The 19,027-nt window shown below is 37.4% G+C and overlaps 1 protein-coding gene across 1 annotated transcript in view; it reads right to left on the bottom strand.

Moving 5' to 3' along the window:
• Positions 1-19,027, bottom strand: part of THSD7A (thrombospondin type 1 domain containing 7A) — a 452,500-nt gene that overhangs the window by 157,770 nt on the left and 275,703 nt on the right. The window contains exons 5-6 of the mRNA XM_067746269.1: positions 18,019-18,174; positions 16,487-16,699 (exon numbers count right to left, since the gene is read on the bottom strand). Coding sequence (XP_067602370.1) covers positions 16,487-16,699; positions 18,019-18,174 — 369 coding nt within the window. The remainder of the gene's footprint in view (positions 1-16,486; positions 16,700-18,018; positions 18,175-19,027) is intronic.

The following is a 19,027-nucleotide window of genomic DNA, read 5'->3' as shown; positions in this document are numbered from 1 at the left end:
TCTCCATCTTTGCCTCCATTCTTTTTCTGAGGTCCTGGATCATCTTCACTATCATTATTCTGAATTCTTTTTCTGGAAGGTTGCCTATCTCCACTTTATTTAGTTGTTTTTCTGGGGTTTTATCTTGTTCCTTCATCTGGTACATAATCCTCTGCCGTTTCATTTTGTCTTTCTTTCTGTGAATGTGGTTTTCATTCCACAGGCTGCAGAATTGTAGTTATTCTTGCTTCTGCTGTCTGCCTTCTGGTGGATCTCAACATCTTAATCATTGTTATGATTATGATTTAATCATTGTTATCATATAAATGATTAGATCAATTCCAGGAATACAAAGCTTAAACAACCTACTACTTCTAAGTATTAGAATTAATACAATTATGCTACCATTTTTTCCAAGTATTCCTGGCATATAAAATGTGATATTTAAAAATTACAACTTTCACCCATATTATAATAATCTATCAGTCTTCTATACTTTTATGTAGATGTTAGAGGTGTGTATGTATAACGTTTAGATATGGATTTCTTGAATAAGTATGAAAGACATCCTTACAGCTACATTATCAGGGGCTCTTTAAAAATAAAAATGTTCAGTATAACTTCTTTCTTCATTTACTTGCCAGATCACAATAATTTGGAACATTCCTTCTTTTAATTAGCATTATGACAACCTGTAAAACATCTTTCATATTCTATGAAATATATAAAACATAAATTCTAAGATATGTGGATTTCCCTACTTTCTACATTTAATGTGTCAGGGGAACAAGTGAGCATTAATAACTCTGATCAAACACAAATGCCACTACAATAAAATTCTCAGGATTATTCCTAGATCAAATTTTGTGTTAAAGACAAATATACTTCTTACTTTAGTTTAAAAAAGAATAAGAGCATCTGTCTCAACTCCCTTCCTCTCTGCTATGGTTGGAGTTTTATTTCTAAATGATCTGATTATACCACCTCCACAGCAGAACACTTTTTTTAAAAATTTATTTTTATTTTTTAAAAAATATTTCTTATACAATTTTTAAAGGTTGCTTTCCATTTACAGTTATTACAAGATACTAGCTATATTCCCCATGTTGTATAATATATCCTTGAGCCTAGTTTATACCCAATAGTTTGTATCTCCCATTCCCCCACCCTTTTATTGTCCCTCCCCACCCCCTCCCCACTGGTACCACTAGTTTGTTCCCTATATCTATGAGTCTGCTTCTCTTTTGCTGTATTCTCTAGTGTGTTGTATTTTTTAGATTCCACATATAAGTGATATCATGTAGCACTTGTCTTTCTCTGTCTGACTTATTTCACTTAGCATAATGCCCTCCAAGTCCATCCATGTTGTTGCAAATGGCAAAATTTTGTTCATTTTTATGGCTGAGTAGTATTCCGTTGTGTGAGTTTATGTTTGTATATATGTACCAAAGCTTCTTTATCCATTCAACTGTTGATGGACAATTAGGTTGCTTCCATATCTTGGCAACCGTAAATAATGCTCCTATGAACGCTGGGGTGTATATATCTCTTTGATTTAGTTTTTTTTTTTTTTTTTCCGGATATATATCCAGGAGTGAGGTTGTTAGGTTATACGGTAGTTCTACTTTAAGTTTTTAGAAGAACCTCCATACTGTTTTCAACAGTGGCTGAACTGATTTACAATCTCACCAATAGAGCAGAAGTGTTCCCTTTTCTTCACATCCTCGCCAACATTTGTTATTTCTTGTCTTTTTGATAATAGCCATCCTAACAGGTGTGAGGTGATATCTCATTGTGGTTTTGATTTGCCTTTCCCTGATGATTAGCGATGGTGAACATCTTTTCATGTGCCTGTTGACCATAGCAGAACATTTTTTAATACCAGTAGAATGGAACAGAGTTTCTTTTACTTGGCTTCTTTCATGGTCTGGTATCACTCACAAAGACTTATCTCCTTCAACTTTCCAAACACAAATTCTGTAGTGACATATCCAAATATTTGCAGCTCCTCAAACATCCCAAGTTCTTTCACACCTCTGTGCTTTTGCATAGCTGTGCATTTAGCCTAAAATAGATGGATCTTCTTAAGAATTTTTATTTATCCTTTGAGTAAACACATAAGTCATCTCCTTTTTTCAGTCACCCTTCGAGGTAGAGAGTAAACTCTACCCACTTTTCCTCTTAGCACCCTGTATTTATTTCTAGTTTAGAAATTACTGCACTATGTTAAAATGATTTGATTACACATTTTCCCATCTCCAACTAGGTGCTTGTTGGGATGGGAGAAGCTATCATTAGTATATCACATCACTAGCACATGCTACAAAATGCCTGAAACAGAGCATTAAATAAACCTTGTGGAATGGATGAATGAATGAGCCTAAGTAGCAGACTCTCACAGATCTAACCAATGTTCAAACCAATTCTAAATGTTGTTTAGAGGGTTCTAGCTCTCTCATGGCATATGGCAATGTTCTGGGTTGTGTATCCTAGAAAAACCCAAACTAAATATTTAGAAGGCTGACTGCACACGTTTTTTATTTAAAAATTCCGATATAGCTCTGAATCAAAGTTGACATTATGTAATTTTAACACTGGGTTGGCCAAAAATTTCATTCAGGTTTTTCTGTAAGATGTTATGGAAAAACCCGAATGAACTTTTTGACCAATCCTCCATTAAAAAGTACCAGGCAGAAATTTTGTGACATCATGTCATTTCTGTGATGTCTACAATGATGTCCAGCAATGGAATGTTTCAATGTCAAAGGAGTAGAAGAGAATGGGAAGGATAAAAAGCATCTTGTAACAATTGCGGCAAAAAAAAAAAAAAATGCCTTGAGGCACTTTAGACACTACACCATTTCTGCTGGCCTACTTCTGCTTTGGTAAGGACAACTGATGTTTTCTTTATCTAACATTAAATGCTCTGAAGATATAAAACAAGTTCTTCTTCTTCCAACCAGACTGTTGCCCTGCAATCTTTTTACTAAGAAATCTTCTGTAGAAATTAGCTTATTCAGAAAAGCCACTTTTGACCCTTCTTTAGCATAAAGGTTTTGCAAATGGTTCATAGACATATTCTTAAGGAATATAGAGATTGAATAATTGCTTAGAGGCGAATTTTGGATACATCTGGGAGTATGAGCCCATGTAGCCACTCATTCAAAGTGGGAACTAACTTCCTAGTCTCTTTCTGTATTAGTTAGATCTATTCTGGGATAGAAATAATGAAGAGACTTTACTGGTTTAAATAATGACCTCAGGTAAGGATTAAAAATGGCTTCAGGTGAGGATAGTATAGATTCAATGGCTCAAATGGTACCAACAAATACCTCCACCCCTGTCTTTTATAGTATCAACTTTATATAGTGACTCTGGATAGCTCCAGTATCTCTTTTAATTTCTTCTGCACGAGTTCTTGGGTGTATTCTCTCTTGCTAGCCCAAACTGGGTCATACACTCATCCTTAAAGCAATCACTATGGCAAAGTAGATAGAATACAGCTTTGGCAAGTACAATCCCAGCAAACCTCGTGAATACGTTTGGGGGATGGATGAATTCTTCAAAGAAAAATCAGAGGCACAGTTAATGAGAGAAGAGAATGAATGAATGTTGAGGAGGCAAGTAACACATGATGAACACATATCTTCAAAAATTTTACATCAATTTAGCAATTTTTTTAATCAAGGATTTAAGACTTTAAGATATAAAATCAAAGATTTAAAAATTTTACTTGTTAATTTACTTAAATTCTTTACCCCCTTTTAGCCTGTTGGTAAAGCTGAAAATCAAGAAAATGCACTGTATTAATCTTATAGATTTTCATACCTTATTTCCCATTTCAACACTAGGTGCTCCTGAAATAAGAAACCTCACATTGAGGGTCACAGCTAAGCCTTACTTCCTAATGTGGATTTTTGGGGAGTATTTTGGGATACCAGTGGTCTTAAAGTTTGAAGATTACTATAGATTTATTTTCTCAGATATTTAATTGCCATTCCACAAAAACATTCCCTGATCTGATATATAAACCAAGTGAAGTCCAGTTTCTGACTAGCTTATTATCTCTCTAAGGAAAGAGAGAAAATTACAATTATCTGTGCATGACACAGTGCAATTCTTACATCATATGAATATAAAATGCATAGTCATAATCTATACTTTAAAAACAGCAATATGTTATGAGAATTAATTTTCAAAATTTGGTCAAATTCAAATAATCTTAGTTCTCTTCAGAAGACATTACTAGCTCAATACTAATTTGAATCACTAGCATGTGTCAAGTGGAAAAAAAGAAACATCAATTCAGACATCTATTTCCTTGTGTAACAGGTGAAAGGATTTTCTATGATGAAATTTTACTATTATATAATACTTATTATATTCTGATCGCTAATAGAACAAAGAAGCAGGCATCATTTCTGTAAGGATATATATATAATATATATATATCATATATATACATATGCTTTTGAAAATACACTTATTTTATAATATATATATATATACACACATATGCTTTTGAAAATACACTTATTTTATGAGAGTGTTATGAAAATAAATGAGATCGACTGTAAATCATTTGATCGGTATGGGTAAGTAATAAAATTCTTATCCTTAGCCAAAGAAACAAACAAAAAAGAATGGTTTTTGTGCTTAGTTCCCTTTTTCACTATTGAACTCATCTCAAATGAATGATAGTAACAACAAATACTTAAACAATATTTATTATGTGTCAGGCACAATTCTTAGCACTTAACATATATTAACTCATTTATACTCTACAACAATATTATGAGTAGGTAACTGTACTATCCTAGTTTCACGGATGAGGAAACTTAGTCACAGAGGATTTAAGTAACTTGCCAAAGAAAATGGTAAAGTTAGCATCTGAACCCATACTTAGTGCTTCAGTGACTGGGCTCCAGAAAATTGAATCTCAGCAAAAGTCAGACTAATGATAAAATGCTGTTAGAAGAATCCTTCAGATTATAGGTTTTTATGAACAATCTGTTTATTTTTTCTCTTTATGCAAATGCAGTGGCTGTTTTGCTCTGGTGTACTGGGACTTGAGAGTAATGGAATTTGAAGGCATATTGAGATGGTAATAGAGTGTGCAATTTGGTGTCATGCTTTATCTGACATCTGGGAGGCAAAGTTTGAATTTGCAGTGAGAGCATTAACAAAAGTTTACTTAAGGAGAAATTGAGAGCCATTTCCTGAAAGGATGTGATGTTTAGGAATAAAAGAAAGCAAGAAATTGGTGATGAATCAGAGATTCATTATTGACAATCTGTTATATGGAGCACAGGGCTAGGAAATAGGTATACCAAAATAAATAAGGCATGATTCCTAACCCACAGTAACTAATAGTATAGAGGGGATAATGGGTAATAGTAAAGTGGAAAAAACCAAATTCTATAAAATGTACAATGATGTAATAAACAGGAGGACAGAAAGACGACTGGTAAAAGGACCAGAAGAGATCAGGGGAGACATTCTGTGATTCCCAAATAGCTCTGAACTTTATGCAGAAGGCAACAGGAAGCCAGCAAGAGATTTTAAGCAGTTAAATTATATGATCAAGAGAGGATGTTTGGTGGGAGACCTGTGAATCCCCAGACAAGGAAAATCTGATCCCAGGATCCCACTATCTCTATTAACTGCCTTAATTCTTCCTAGACAATCAGTTTAACTCTTTTAACCCCTTCCATTGTTGCAACCCTTATCTAAGGCTCACAACTGTCTCTCACCTGAATTATTGCAATAGCCTCTTCACTGTTTCTTATCTACTCTTTCAAAGTTGATTCTCAACAAAGCAACATGAACGATTCTTTAAAAACAAAAGTCATCTCCCGTTACTTGTCTGCTCAAACCCTCCAATAGATTCCAACTTAGTCAGACTGAAAGCCAAAGCCCCTTAGTGGTCTTACTCCTCTATAAACTCCTCTAACCTCATCGCTGATTATTCTGCCCCTAATTCACGCTATGCCAACCACACTGGCCACCTTGTTGTTCCTCAGATTCAAAGCAGTTCCCATCTCAGGGTCTTGCATTTGGTGTTCCTTCTGCCTAGAACATTATCTTCCCAGATTCTCATGGGGCTGGCTTCTCCACCTCCTTTATGTCACTTCACAGTTGTCACTCTATCAGCAGGACTGAGCAAATTGTGGTGCTATCAACTAGGTGAGGAAAACTGGAGGAGAAACCAGTTTTGGAGGAGAGATGATGAGTTTGACTTTGGTACATACTGATTTTGAAATGCCAGTAGGGTTTAGTTGGAGCTTCCAGGTAGAGCTCAAAAGCAGAAGGTTGAAAGGGAATGTTAACATTTAAACAGGAAGCACAGAAAGAGTATAGCATACAGGAAACAGAGGAAGTAGCCTGTGGTAGATTAAATATGTCTACAAATTCTGACAAGAAACTCCCATCAAAAGGTATAATTGAGTCCATTATCCCTTGAATCTGGCCAGCCCTGGGACTGTCTTTGACCCAAAGAAGAAGTAGCCTTATGACTGTTCCAGAACCCAGGCATTACAAGGTCTTTCATCTGTTTTGCCCTTCTGGAACACTGCCCTGGGATCACCTTGAAAAGAAGCTGGTCTAGTCTACAGGGCTATGACAAGACACATGGAGGAAAAATGAAGTACCCTCATTGATATTAGTGAGGCCAACTTGGACATCATCCATGCCAGCCCTCCAGCTCACTGCAGCTGCACCAGTGATCCCAGCAGGAACCAATAGAGGAACTGCCCAGCCAACCAACAGAATTGAGAAAAAATTTTTTTTAAATCATTAGGTTTAGGGTGGTTTGTTACGCAGCATATGTATCTGGTAGAAAACTTGGTACCTAGAAATGGGGTGCTTCTTTACCATAAACCTAAAACATATAGCAATGGCTTTGAGACTTGGGGTAGGTAAAGGTTAAAAAATAGGTGAGAAGATTGTTAATGGAGGATGGAGACAGAAAAGGTTGTTAATGGAAGATGTAACATCATCATGTTACATATTGATGGAAAAATTCTCATAACTGTTGCTTATAGAAACTTGCAAGACAGAAAACGTATCTAATGGACCTATAAATCTAGACATTTCCAGAAAAGAGGTTAGAAGTGTCGATTTAATTTTTTTACCCTGAGAATGATGATAAAGGGAGAGAAATAAACTAAAAAAGGAATAATCAGTGTGCAGTTGGAATTAAGATGATGCCATGATATACTGAAATGGAAAATAAAATTGTTTCTCAGCCCTGGTTAGCTGGTAAAAGATTTTCAGAGAAATATATGGCCTAAGGTAAAAATCAGCTCAAGGATGTAGCTAAAAATTCTTTGATAAGACCTCAGAAAGATTTAAGTGGTATTTAGAAGACTCCCTGACTTTTAAAAGGCCTCTAAAAATCTTAAAGGTAGTTTCCACAGCAGCCTCATACATGGCCCAAAGTAAAGAGAGGCTTTTTCAAAAACAAATCATCCAAATTACGGCTATGGCTTTGGTGCCACGGAGTGACTTCCAATGAGATTCTTAAGAAACCCAAAACCATTTAAGAGTGTTATATTGATAAAAACACTGTCAGCTTGGTCTCAGAGAAACTGCAATATTTCAAAATGAATAAAAGGACTCCAGGCTCTCCGATTTACATGCGCAGAAGGCAGACTGAGAAAGTTCCTCAGCTATAAATGTGAGCCATTTCTTATGGAAAAGGCAAGACATCTTATGGAAAATCCAAGATCCCAGGGTGAAGAACAAAGAGCCAAGGAGAAAAATGGGCTACGGAACCACTCTCAGAAAACAAAAATAGGCTTAGATCAAGGAATTTTCCCTGCCCCTGGTATAGGGGAGACAGGCTGGGTCTTAGAATTGATGTAGACCAGAAACTGCTGAACGTTTCCTATTTTTCTCATCTTTGAGTGGGAGAGTCTATTCTGATTTTCTGGTCCCTCTTACATCACTGTATGTTGTATGTGTGGAGAAGGTTATCTTGTGTTTTTTTGTTCAAAGCCCTCTGATTCAAGAGTAGCCATACCCTAGAAACCAAAATTTCCGATTTCAATCTGAAATCAGGTTCTTTGTGACAAGTAACATAAAACAAGGATTATATGAAGTCAGTATCTTAAAGAAAATCATTTTTCATAAATCACTTTGTGAAAAGCACCACACTAGTGTACAGTAAGATCTTGAAGGAATATGTATGTTAGGTGCAGGACAAAAGAGTTTCATTTGGGGGGGAAAGTTAATTATCTGAATGATTCAAATTTTTATTACATCTACAAATTAAAATATCTTTCAATATGAGAGTTATATTTTCCATGTCTTGACACCTTAAATAATTATTCAGACATTCAGCTAAACAGATAGATTCTGTAGGACTGAGTCCTTTCTAAACTCACAGGAAAGGTTTCTGAATACAGGATTTAATTAATAATAAGAAGATTTAAGCACTACAATAAACTCCTTTTTTAAAACTTAGAAAGGAATAACAATATACAAGTTAGGGACAAAAGCGCTTGAAATTTACACGTTTTTAAAATAAGCACTAATCCCATCATCTGAGATAATTTTTTTTGACGTGTGCGTGGTATTATGTGGAAGATACATGGCACAATTCTGTTTAAGAAGTCAAGTTCTATCATTTTAATTTGATCAAATGAGACTCATATTATTTGTACATAATAAGAGCCTATATATTTATTTTTATATTTTCTGATTTTTATTTTTCCCCTCAAAAAAATCTATAATTAATGGAGAGCATTAAATGACTTTGAAATGCACAGGAAAGAATTTGACAAATTGCCTCATGGGGCAAAACAGCTCCTCTGAAAGTAAGAGCTCAAAGCAAATACGTGAAAAAAATACAAATAAGAAAAGAGTAGCCACACCCGAATTGTTGTCCCCGAGACGCCTCATCTATATTTGAACTAGATGCAGAACATGAGATAGTGAACTTTAAGCCTGATGGCATAACTGCATGAGAATTCTGATGGTCTCCAGTGGAAAAGGGGTGTACTTTGCATGTGGGAGGAGTGAAAACAATTGTGACCAGAGGGTGGACTGTAGTGAATTAAATTCTTTGCCACAATTCTTCATAACGTCTCTCATCAAGCGGTAGAGCCTATTTCTCTCCTCATTAAATCTGAGTTGTCATCAGGACTTCCTTTGACCAAAAGAATGTGGCCGAAGTGACACTGTAAAAGTTCAAGAGGCTTGTCAGCTTCTGTTTCTGTCCTTTTAAAAGCAGTGCCCTACAACCACCAGGTAAGGAAGCTGGTCCAGCTTAACGGAGAATGAGAGCCCCTGTGAAGAAGCACCAATGCACCTTAGCAGGCAGTTAGCATCAGATGCAAAATACGTGAGGGAGCCCATCTTGGGTCTTCCTCCAGTCACAGCCAAACCTCTCCGAGTGAGCACAGTAAAACTGGAACAGGAACTCCGCAGAATCATGAGAAATCCTAACTGGTTTTGTTTTCAGCCAGAGAGTTTTGAAGTGGTTTGTTATCCGGCAACAGTTAAATGATACACGGCCTGAGAGGGAGGAAAGACATCAGAGGAATGGAGAATCAATGAAATCAAGGGAAAACGAAGTCTGACAGGGGAGATAAGAGATGAGCAAAGTCACAGAAGCAAAAAAGGGAAGGATAAGGTAAGGGATGAGATGCATCTGTTAGGTTGAAAGATGTGCCTTCTATCGTACTGGCTTTTACTGACCCAGCTATGAGAAAACTGCCTGTGTTAAGGCACTTGACCACTTATAAAGTGAAAGGCTGTTTTCTCTTGCATTTGCCATTTGAAGTGGTAGATAAAACTTAGTGGGAAATTTATATCATCCTATTAAGTCGCAAGCAAACTACTGTTCACTTGACTTTCATCTGAGGTTTCTGCTATAACTAACCTACTTTAAAGAAGAAAATTCCCTATAAAACGCTACTCTTTGCTAAGACATTGCTATGCAAAAGAACGCTGGCTCAATCCTGATGGCTTCCTTACAAACAAAAAAATACTTTTTATTTACAGTATATCAAAAGATATTATAATACACATACCACACACACGCGCGCGCGTGCGCGCGCGCGCGTGCACACACACACACACACACACACACACACACACACACACAGAAGATAGATCAGGGTATCTGATGCCAGATTTTTTAAGGCCAGAATAAAATTGTGATTACTACAAACCAACACTGAGGAATAACCTATTGTCTTAAATGTTCTAAAAGGCTATAATGACTTTCATCTTTACAACAAATTGAATAGAGAATCTCAATGCAATTATAGGAAACAAACTCTTACCAGCAGTGTTAGATGATCCTAATTGTAAAGTAAGGGACCTTAGATTTAAGCATAATATCCAACCTAATTATATTGCAAGTGCATTAAATGGCATAGCCTTCTACAGGAAGGAAACTCCTTAGTTGATTTATTGCTTAAATTATGGAAAAACAATTCAGTTATAAGACGTATTCTTGCATTTAAAAGATCAGCTTTTCCATGTAATGACTGTGTAATTTGTGTTAAGAAGCAGATTCCAGTTCCAAAGAGTGATCATGCTTTTGAAATTGTGTTCTCAGCTAGCTCCACAGATATTCCAATTGATTTGAACTTGAGCTCTTGCCAAAGTTTTTGAAGCAAATCCTAGGTTAGTTTCCCTTATAAACTTAAACAAATTTTAACTTAAGTTTTCATCACTCCTCCTTGTGTATTATGATGTTCTTGTCCATCACTGATAAATAATTATGAAAAGATATAGCACAGAAGGTATTATCCTGATGGAAAAAAGCAAAAATATACTTTTTGTCTCCTCTGTCTCACAATTTATCAGTCATTTCTAGGGTGATCTTATTACTTATTCTCCAAACCAGGACAGTTTCGGGGACAAATGGGAGTGCTATCAATAATGACCTCAAGAAAATGGTACTATCCTGATCAAACCCATGAGACCAAATCACCCATTTCATACCAAAGGGTATTTCCAGTTATCTGTGGCCATCCTCAAACTTTTTCTCTTTCTTCCTTAAGATCCTTACTCTCACTTCTCCTCCTAGAACTATCTTTCATTCTCTTTTATCATTCCCAAACTGCTTACCTCTCTCCCCATACTACCAGAAGTAACTTAAAAATTCTCTTATTTTGCAGAACTCAGGTCTTCTCTTATTATCCAGGCAATGTAGAGAGTACTGCAGATTTGTCAACCAAAACTGTCCCAAAGTGTTTCCCTAAACTGGAAACTATATCCTCATGGGGATTCCTCTGTAGTATAGAAGACACTGTTACCAGGTTTTAGGTTTGCTTTAGTATACACACATTTATACTCCTTCCCACCATATTTGGATCTCCCTCCTGTACAGTGTTCTTGCCCAGCTTGGATCCCTGAAGACTCCTTTTACTGGATCTTTGCACCCATCTATCAGATTCTGCTGCTTGTATCTCATTCTTGGCCTTTAGCTGAATGGCCTTGGGCACTAGGGTGGTCTGGCCAATATAGAGAGCTGGAAGTTTCCTGGACCCACCTTCCTCCTCCCAGCCAGCATCTGTGCACCAATCGTGACTGGTGTGAGAGTATAAAATCCCAGCTCCTTTACTTCTAAAGCTAGAAGCTTTAGGGTTTAATTTACACTCCAGAGTGTCTCACCTAATTAGACTGAGACTGCAACTCTGGTGTTCCCTGCAGAAAACAGTTAACTTAGCAGGCCTGAGACTGTTATCCTTAGACACTTGCTCACTAGGCTGGCCTTTGGCTTGCCTCTGGGACCTTGAATTTCTGGAGGGCTCCACATTCTCTAAATGATAAGTGTTGCTCAGTGGGCTTAAAGTATTCAGACGAACAACGTGCCTTATACTGAACACCTGCTTTCCTTCTGGGAGTCTGGAATTTTGGTATGTGTTAGGCAGAGGGTGACTGCATGGCTGAGCCAATATAAACCCTGGACTCCTAGGCTCAGGTGAGTTTCCCAGGTAGACAACACTTCACTGGTGGAAAAATTACGCATAATCAATTTGACTCCGCTGGGAGAGGACTCTTGGAAGCTTGTGCCTGGTTTTCTCTGGACCTTGCCCCATGTGCCTTTTTCTCTTGCTAATTTTGCTTTGTACTCTTTTGATGAAATGAATCATAGCTGTGGGTATGACCATATGCTGAGCTCTGTAAGTTCCCCTAGTTAATTAAAGAACCTGGGGGTGGTCTTGGGAACCCAAGACACACTCTCCTTTCACTATTTTGCTTCTTTATTCCCCCTTCTCTTACTGGCTTCCCCTGGGAGCACATCTTTAATAAACTGTGGGCATCCTAATCCTTGACATGGCCTATGTTTCTAGGAGGGCTTATGAATATTCTCAACCAGACAAAATATTAGTTTCAACTATAAGCTCTGTAGTTTCTCTCTTTCTATTCCTGGAATGATTTGCTCCTTACCCTGTCCTCTTTATTCCACATATCTTTATCCCCCTCCAAACTGTTACTCTTTAATAAATATATATTTGGACAAATTAATTCAGTGTTTATATAATTTGTAAATTGTATACAAATTGTAGTACAAGGCTTAAAATACAGCAGAGCAGTACCTCGCCCCATTTCTCCCCATACTGAGTCCTGTTTTCCAGAGACAAAAATTTTCCATTTTTTTAAGGAGTTTATTCCTGATTTACCTCAAGATATCAGGTGTGCCCTTACATTCCTCTTAATACTGAATACCTGGGGAAAGAAGAGTACAACATAAACTACTTGGGAAATAAATAGCATTCAAGTCTTCCCTTCCATCTACTCATATGTGGATACATATCTCATTCCAGTAGGAAGAAACTGGTGGTAAAAATTCAGAAAGACTAAGCAGTCGCATGACAAGCCCGTGCCTGGGATATTAAGTTCATCTTCAACCATCTTTCACGGTCAGTTCTTTTGGTACTTCTGATGCTATACAGAAATGGTTCCCCCCCAAAAAAGGCAGAAAAAAATTACTTTAAAGGCTTGCTTCAGTATTACTCTCTTAGCGTTCTTAATCATAGGTCTTCTTCAGCGTTACCCAAATCCAGCCAGTATGCTTTGGTGCTGGGAATCTTTGGGTAACAGAATCAGGTCTTAGGTTCCACCAAAACAATCCTTTTGTCATTTTAGTACAGTGATTCACAAACTTCATTGTGTATCAGAACTATCCAGAAAGCTTCATAAAAATGCAGCTTTCTGGGACTTGCCTCCATAGACTGTAATTAAGTCCATAGATAAGACAGGAATCTGACACTCCTTTACAAATACCAATAACAAAACTGTGGTTTTGAAATTCACACAGAAAGGTGTCAATACTCTGATATCTAGCATAGAACACATGGTAATGAAATATAGATGGTATCATTTATCTTCTTTCAACAGAGGGGAGGGAAATATGGAAACAATACTTGGTTTACAGTACCCTTAAGTAATCAATAAGATTATAGATTATTTTTTGACTTTCAGCCTAATAGCCTTGCTTTCTTCTGTCTCTAACCAACCAATTTGGGAAACAAAATACTCTTGCCTCACCAATTTACACCTTTACATAAAACACAAACAAATTTTGCAGAAACTGAAAGAAAGCAGATTTGGGGTTTTCTCATAGGTTTAACATTCTCTAGGATTCCACTCGGCACCCTGACCCATTACCACCAGACCTTCAGAGTAGTTCCTCTATTTGTGCCCACAGGTCTGGGATTGCTTTTCTGACAATCTTTAAATTATGAGTAATATTTTTTTCTGCTACACATAAAATGTTTCTCTCTTCCTGGACAGTCTAGTTGTCTTCTGAGATCTCTTTCACCTTGCATTTTTGTTACACCCCTCTGTCAGACAATCTACATGAAACTCCTCCTGGGTGCTCTCTCAACCCTCTGTCAACCCTGTTCCTGAGAAGATAATTGGAAAATGGACAATCACAGCAGCAGCCAATCCTAATGATCTCAGAAGCCTGGGTAAAGAACACTTCAGAAAAAAAGAGACTTTAAATGCTTTGAGATAGATCATTAACAAAGTGGTGAAATTTGTGAGGAAGGTGGGAGAAAAAACAGTCTTTCTACTATTTGCTAGATTCACTCGAGAATTAGGCTCTAATTCTTCACTTCCCTAGTTGAGCTTTAACTTAATTATAAAACAAAATCTATAGCCACAGCCAGGCCTAGAGGTAGAGTCTGTACAACTAATCAACTTTAATTCCCTGGGCTCGATTTAATTACAAAACGACATTTGGTGCAGCTGCTAAACACTTCCCAGGTGACCACATAATACGGTTGTAGTATTTACAGGTCTCCAGCTTTTGCACTGATTCGCACAGCACAATTATGTTTCAGTTATATATAAATTTAACAGCCTCTAGGATTTATAATAAAACATTTTCTTGATTTTCTATATTCCTGTAGTTGAGGCAGTTAAAACACTGAATCGCACAATAACTAATATATGTCAGGGAGTAAAATGTGATGACAGAGGAGATGTCCTGATAATGAACAATAATAACAAACTGAATGTTAGCAACACATTTCTGACCTTTTAAGATTAATTCTGTTTGTTAGGTGGACAAAGTGAAACCAGCTTATGTATACTGAGTTATCAATTTGCCTTTTAGGTTATAACATACATTACTTTCCAACATAACTAGACATATCTAACTCATTCTTCTTCTTGTTCTTTAATGTTCCACAAGACAATTTAGGAGGTGATTATATGTGCTACATAGTACTTTTTAGCTGACAGAATTAAAATTAACCACTGTTGTTTTTAAAATAGCCACCTCCTCCAGTACATTTCAAATATACTCAATTTGCACAAACATCCAGGAAGACCACTGCAATATGTGAGACCTGATTTTTCATTTTATAATATTTAGGCAGAGGTTCCATGCACAACTAACTTTTCATCTTAAGAGTTTTTTTCAACTTAGTCCATGCAAATATACTTTTTATAATATCTGGGATCCCAGTTCCTCCCTAGGTCTATAGGAGGATAAGAAAAATTATTTAAATTGAGAAAAAGGAATCAAGAAGCAGTATCATTAAGGAAGTCACTAACGATACTAAAATAAATATGACCCTTACTGTTTCTACAGCAACTCAGAAAGTAATAGAGAGCGCCTTTTCATTCAAATTAGGATTTTAAGCACAACAGAATGCGTTCTCTTTTTCCTAGATGTTAATCTCCTTTTCTTTCCCTTTAGAGTAGAACTGATTAAACGCTAAAGAGAGGATGTATCATAGCTAATTATATCTACAGAGAAAAAAGCGGCATTCATCGTAAAATAGCTGGGGCAATAATCCCCTCTTCACCTTCCAACTTCAAGTGCTGGTTCAGATTTTAGCTGATGCTGTCCTGCATGACTACCTTGGACCCTGGACAAAGACAGCACTGTAGGTTTCAAAGTTGAAAGGCTAATTTCTCAGTACTAGCAGTGTCTGTCAGTCTCTTACCCCAGAGAGTATCTTTCTCTACTGAGCAGTGATTGAGTCACAGGAGGTAACAATTCTGCTTGCTGGAAGAAAATACGATGGAAGGAATCACGACGGTTACCAGATGTTCCAGTGCCCCTGAGGGGGCACCAGAACGTTCCTGCATATGCTGTAAACAGCATCAACTGTCAACCGTGGGACCCTGGGGTGTGGTGCTCATGCTGCTCTGATGTGCAGAGTCTCAGAGTTGGAAGAACCTTGAAGATGCTCTTAGCCAGAGGTTTTACACTACGTCTCGGGGAGTTCTTTGTTTCCTAAGTGTGATTCAGGCATTGCTGAACAATAAGGGGGAATCTCCCTGCAACAGTTGCAGCACTCTTGGAAAGAATGTAAAGATCTTAAGTCAGGGCTGAAAGCAAGACAGGATATTTTATCCAACAAAAATCAGTCGTAAAAGTCCAAGGTAATTCCTATGGTTCAAGGAAAGAACTTTGTGGAAAATCCCTGTCCCAGTGGCTCTATGACATTCCTAGAAGGGAGGCCCTAGAGCTCAGAAGGTTGATTCAGGAACTCTAGGCTGCAATAGGTCTCGTGGCTTGGAAGTCTGGAAATTAAAATATATTACTAGGACACAGTATCAGGGTGGGAGACGAAGGCTTCTAAAGGCAAGTCAACCAATGCTTACAACCCTTCATTATTTACATATCACTTTCCATGGCAAATAGGAAAATAAAACACTTAGAAAAATGTTACCTTTCCTTGTTATTTTAAAATTTGTCAATTTTACACATTGCCTTGATGATGGTTTCTTATTCTATGATACCTGTTTTCAAAGTAAAGAATACCTTGTGATTGTTCAAGACCCTCTCCACAGCCACCATCAGGAAGGAAGAAAGGAAGGAAGGGAGGAAGGAAAGGAGGAAAGGAGGGAGGGAGGGAGGGGAGGGAGGGGAGGAAAGGAAGGAAAGGAAGGGGCAGCTATTTCTGTGTTTGTAAATGGAACCAGCTATGATGTGAGAAGACATGAGATTTTAACATAAGGAAAACTGTATCTCCAGGGTCAAACAGACATCCATAAAAACAGGATAGATAATCTTTCTCACCATCACTGTTGATGCACACAACCTCTTGAATTTGAGTGCCTGGACCACACTCCCTTCCATTATCTGGTTCACAGTCTCCTAGCCTCACTGCTTTCCAGTCATAGCAGGATGGCTCCTCACAGGGAATGGCTTCCAGTAAGTGAGGGCAGCTGCCAGCGCCCCCAGAGCCTCCAGTGGGCTCATTGGTAATGTGCCGTTTCCTCAGTTTAAAACCTGAATTGTTGGGGAAGGAAAATATTTACTGTTACCATCATGCGCTGAATACTTCAGAAGGCTGAATGAAACTCCAAGTGAAAGCTGGATGAGGGTAGAGGGTAGAATTCATATCTGCTTTAATCACTAGTGTATCCTCACACTCTAGATTAATATGAGCTCATTAACAGTTTATTAAATGAATAAACAGAATGGCCAAAGAGGGACTTTTGGTGTCAGCTTACTACAGTAAAAGTCAAGCAAGAATGGGCTGGAGAGAGAGAAAGAGAAAGAGAGACAGAGAGAGAGGTGATTGGTTGATTTGCAAAGTCTGTAGTTGTAAAATGTTCAAAGACACAATAAAGTCTCAACCTATTCAGAAATATTCTTGACCAGACACAAGTGCCATTACTTTGAATTCCTCAACAGGATCACCTGGTTAAATTTGAAAAGGAACCTCTGAGAAGTTGGATGGTTTCAGGAAACTGTCTCTTGAAGCCTTAGTTGAATTTAGACTCTCCAGAAATTTGAACTCGGGATATAAACCATCTGGGCTCTAACAAGGAGTATTCAAAGTCCTGCTATGTGCTTTAATAACACCTAAGTGTTGCCCTTTCTGACAATGTATAACAAAATTAATAAGTCTGTCTACTGCTATGTGAATATATTGGAATCACTAGAAAACTGTCCTTTGAAACAAAATAGAAAAATGTTTTCAATTACTAGATCATGTGAAAATTACTCTACCAGGCCGAACATGTAGTAAACAATTGCATTTATTCTATTCCTTTTAGATATATTATTTGCATCATAAAAGCAATATTTATTATTAGTTTGTTTACCTTCAAAGTAATAAGTAGTTCTGTTTATTAGGCACTAGCTACAGGTCAGGCAATGAAATAAGTGCTTTATGTTTATCTCATTGAGTCTTTAAAGAAAACTTGGGTACCAGATCATATTACATCCCTTTTACAGGTAAGGGAACAAAGATTTAAATAAGTTAATTAACTTATCTAAACAACAGAGGACAGACTAGGTTTTCCAATCCACGTCAGTTTGACACCACAGCTCATCTTAACCACTGCACCAACTGCGTCAGATGCTCTCCATCTGTTGTCTAAATTAACAAGCATCTTGCCTACGTTCTGCAGTTTTAATCTTCTGGTATCATCACCAGAATAGGTTTATAATTCTTTTGTGCTAAAGATCAATACTCTTTAGCCATTCTGGAAAATACTGCAAACGAATGATCACAGGAACACAGAGCAGCACTTGTTAATAATTCATGGTTTGACCCAATTTGATGGGAGTTTTAAGCATGCCATTTTAATATTACATACCTTTTTTGCCTTGCTGGTCATTACAATTTTCGTAAGTACAAGGTCCCCAAGCTGTCCAGGGTGAAACCTCACATTCAATAGGACAGGGAATGTGGCACAGCTGTGTTGTATTAGGGATAGGGCCAGCACATGATTTCAAGTCCACTGGTTTTGAGGCTGTTTGGAGAAAAACAGAGGTTCCTTAAGAATTAAACAGGTTGTTATGGTCAATAATACGGTTTTTCAGAGCAGTTTTGTGTACGGAGAAGGAAAATGCTTAAAGAAGTGCCACCAAGACATTACTCGAATGCTTCTCAGCTCCATCCTGAGAATAAAAGGAGACAGAAGGAGTGGGGGGAAAAGAAGCAGTGTAGTATAGTCAGAGGTAACTGGGCTGGAAGGCTTGCAGACTGTTTGATCACCAGCTTCACCACTAATTAGTCATGCCATTAATAATGCTGAGTCTAACTTTCCTAGTCAGTAAAATAATCCTTACAGTTAATTTTATTTCTAAAATTTTATAGTTAGGTTCTAAAAGAGTAGAATTTAGAGGACTGAACAGAGTAGGAGGGGAACTACAGCTTTAACGTATATGGAAAAAATCTCCACTGAGTGGCTCTGGCAGAGAAGTCCCCCTTCCCTTTTGGTCTGCAGAAAGGTGACTGATGGATATGATGAAGGAAGAGCTCAGGCCACCAAATGGGGCATCTCTATCTCCGACTGCATGACTCACCAGATACTTTCCAGAACTTTAAAGAATATACTATTTGCATATGTGATCCAAAGCTCAGAATTGCTAAGGCGACAAATTTATAATTGTCCACGTATGTTCATGAGTTGACCAATGAACTGTGTATAAATACTGCTAGCCCTTGCTTCTCTTCTGCTATGATGACTGCAGTTTGGCTATTTTGTACAGCACATGTATTTGATAGTTAACGTCAGAAGGTGTCCACAGTTCTGATTAAAAATGACGGAGTAAGAATGATACTTAAAACTTTATGGACATCACAAGAGAATCAAGTTTACT

The sequence above is a fragment of the Pseudorca crassidens genome, chromosome 8 (genome assembly GCF_039906515.1).
Source record: "Pseudorca crassidens isolate mPseCra1 chromosome 8, mPseCra1.hap1, whole genome shotgun sequence".
NCBI classification, from domain to species: Eukaryota; Metazoa; Chordata; class Mammalia; order Artiodactyla; family Delphinidae; genus Pseudorca; species Pseudorca crassidens.
This window is presented reverse-complemented; position numbering and strand designations above follow the sequence as displayed.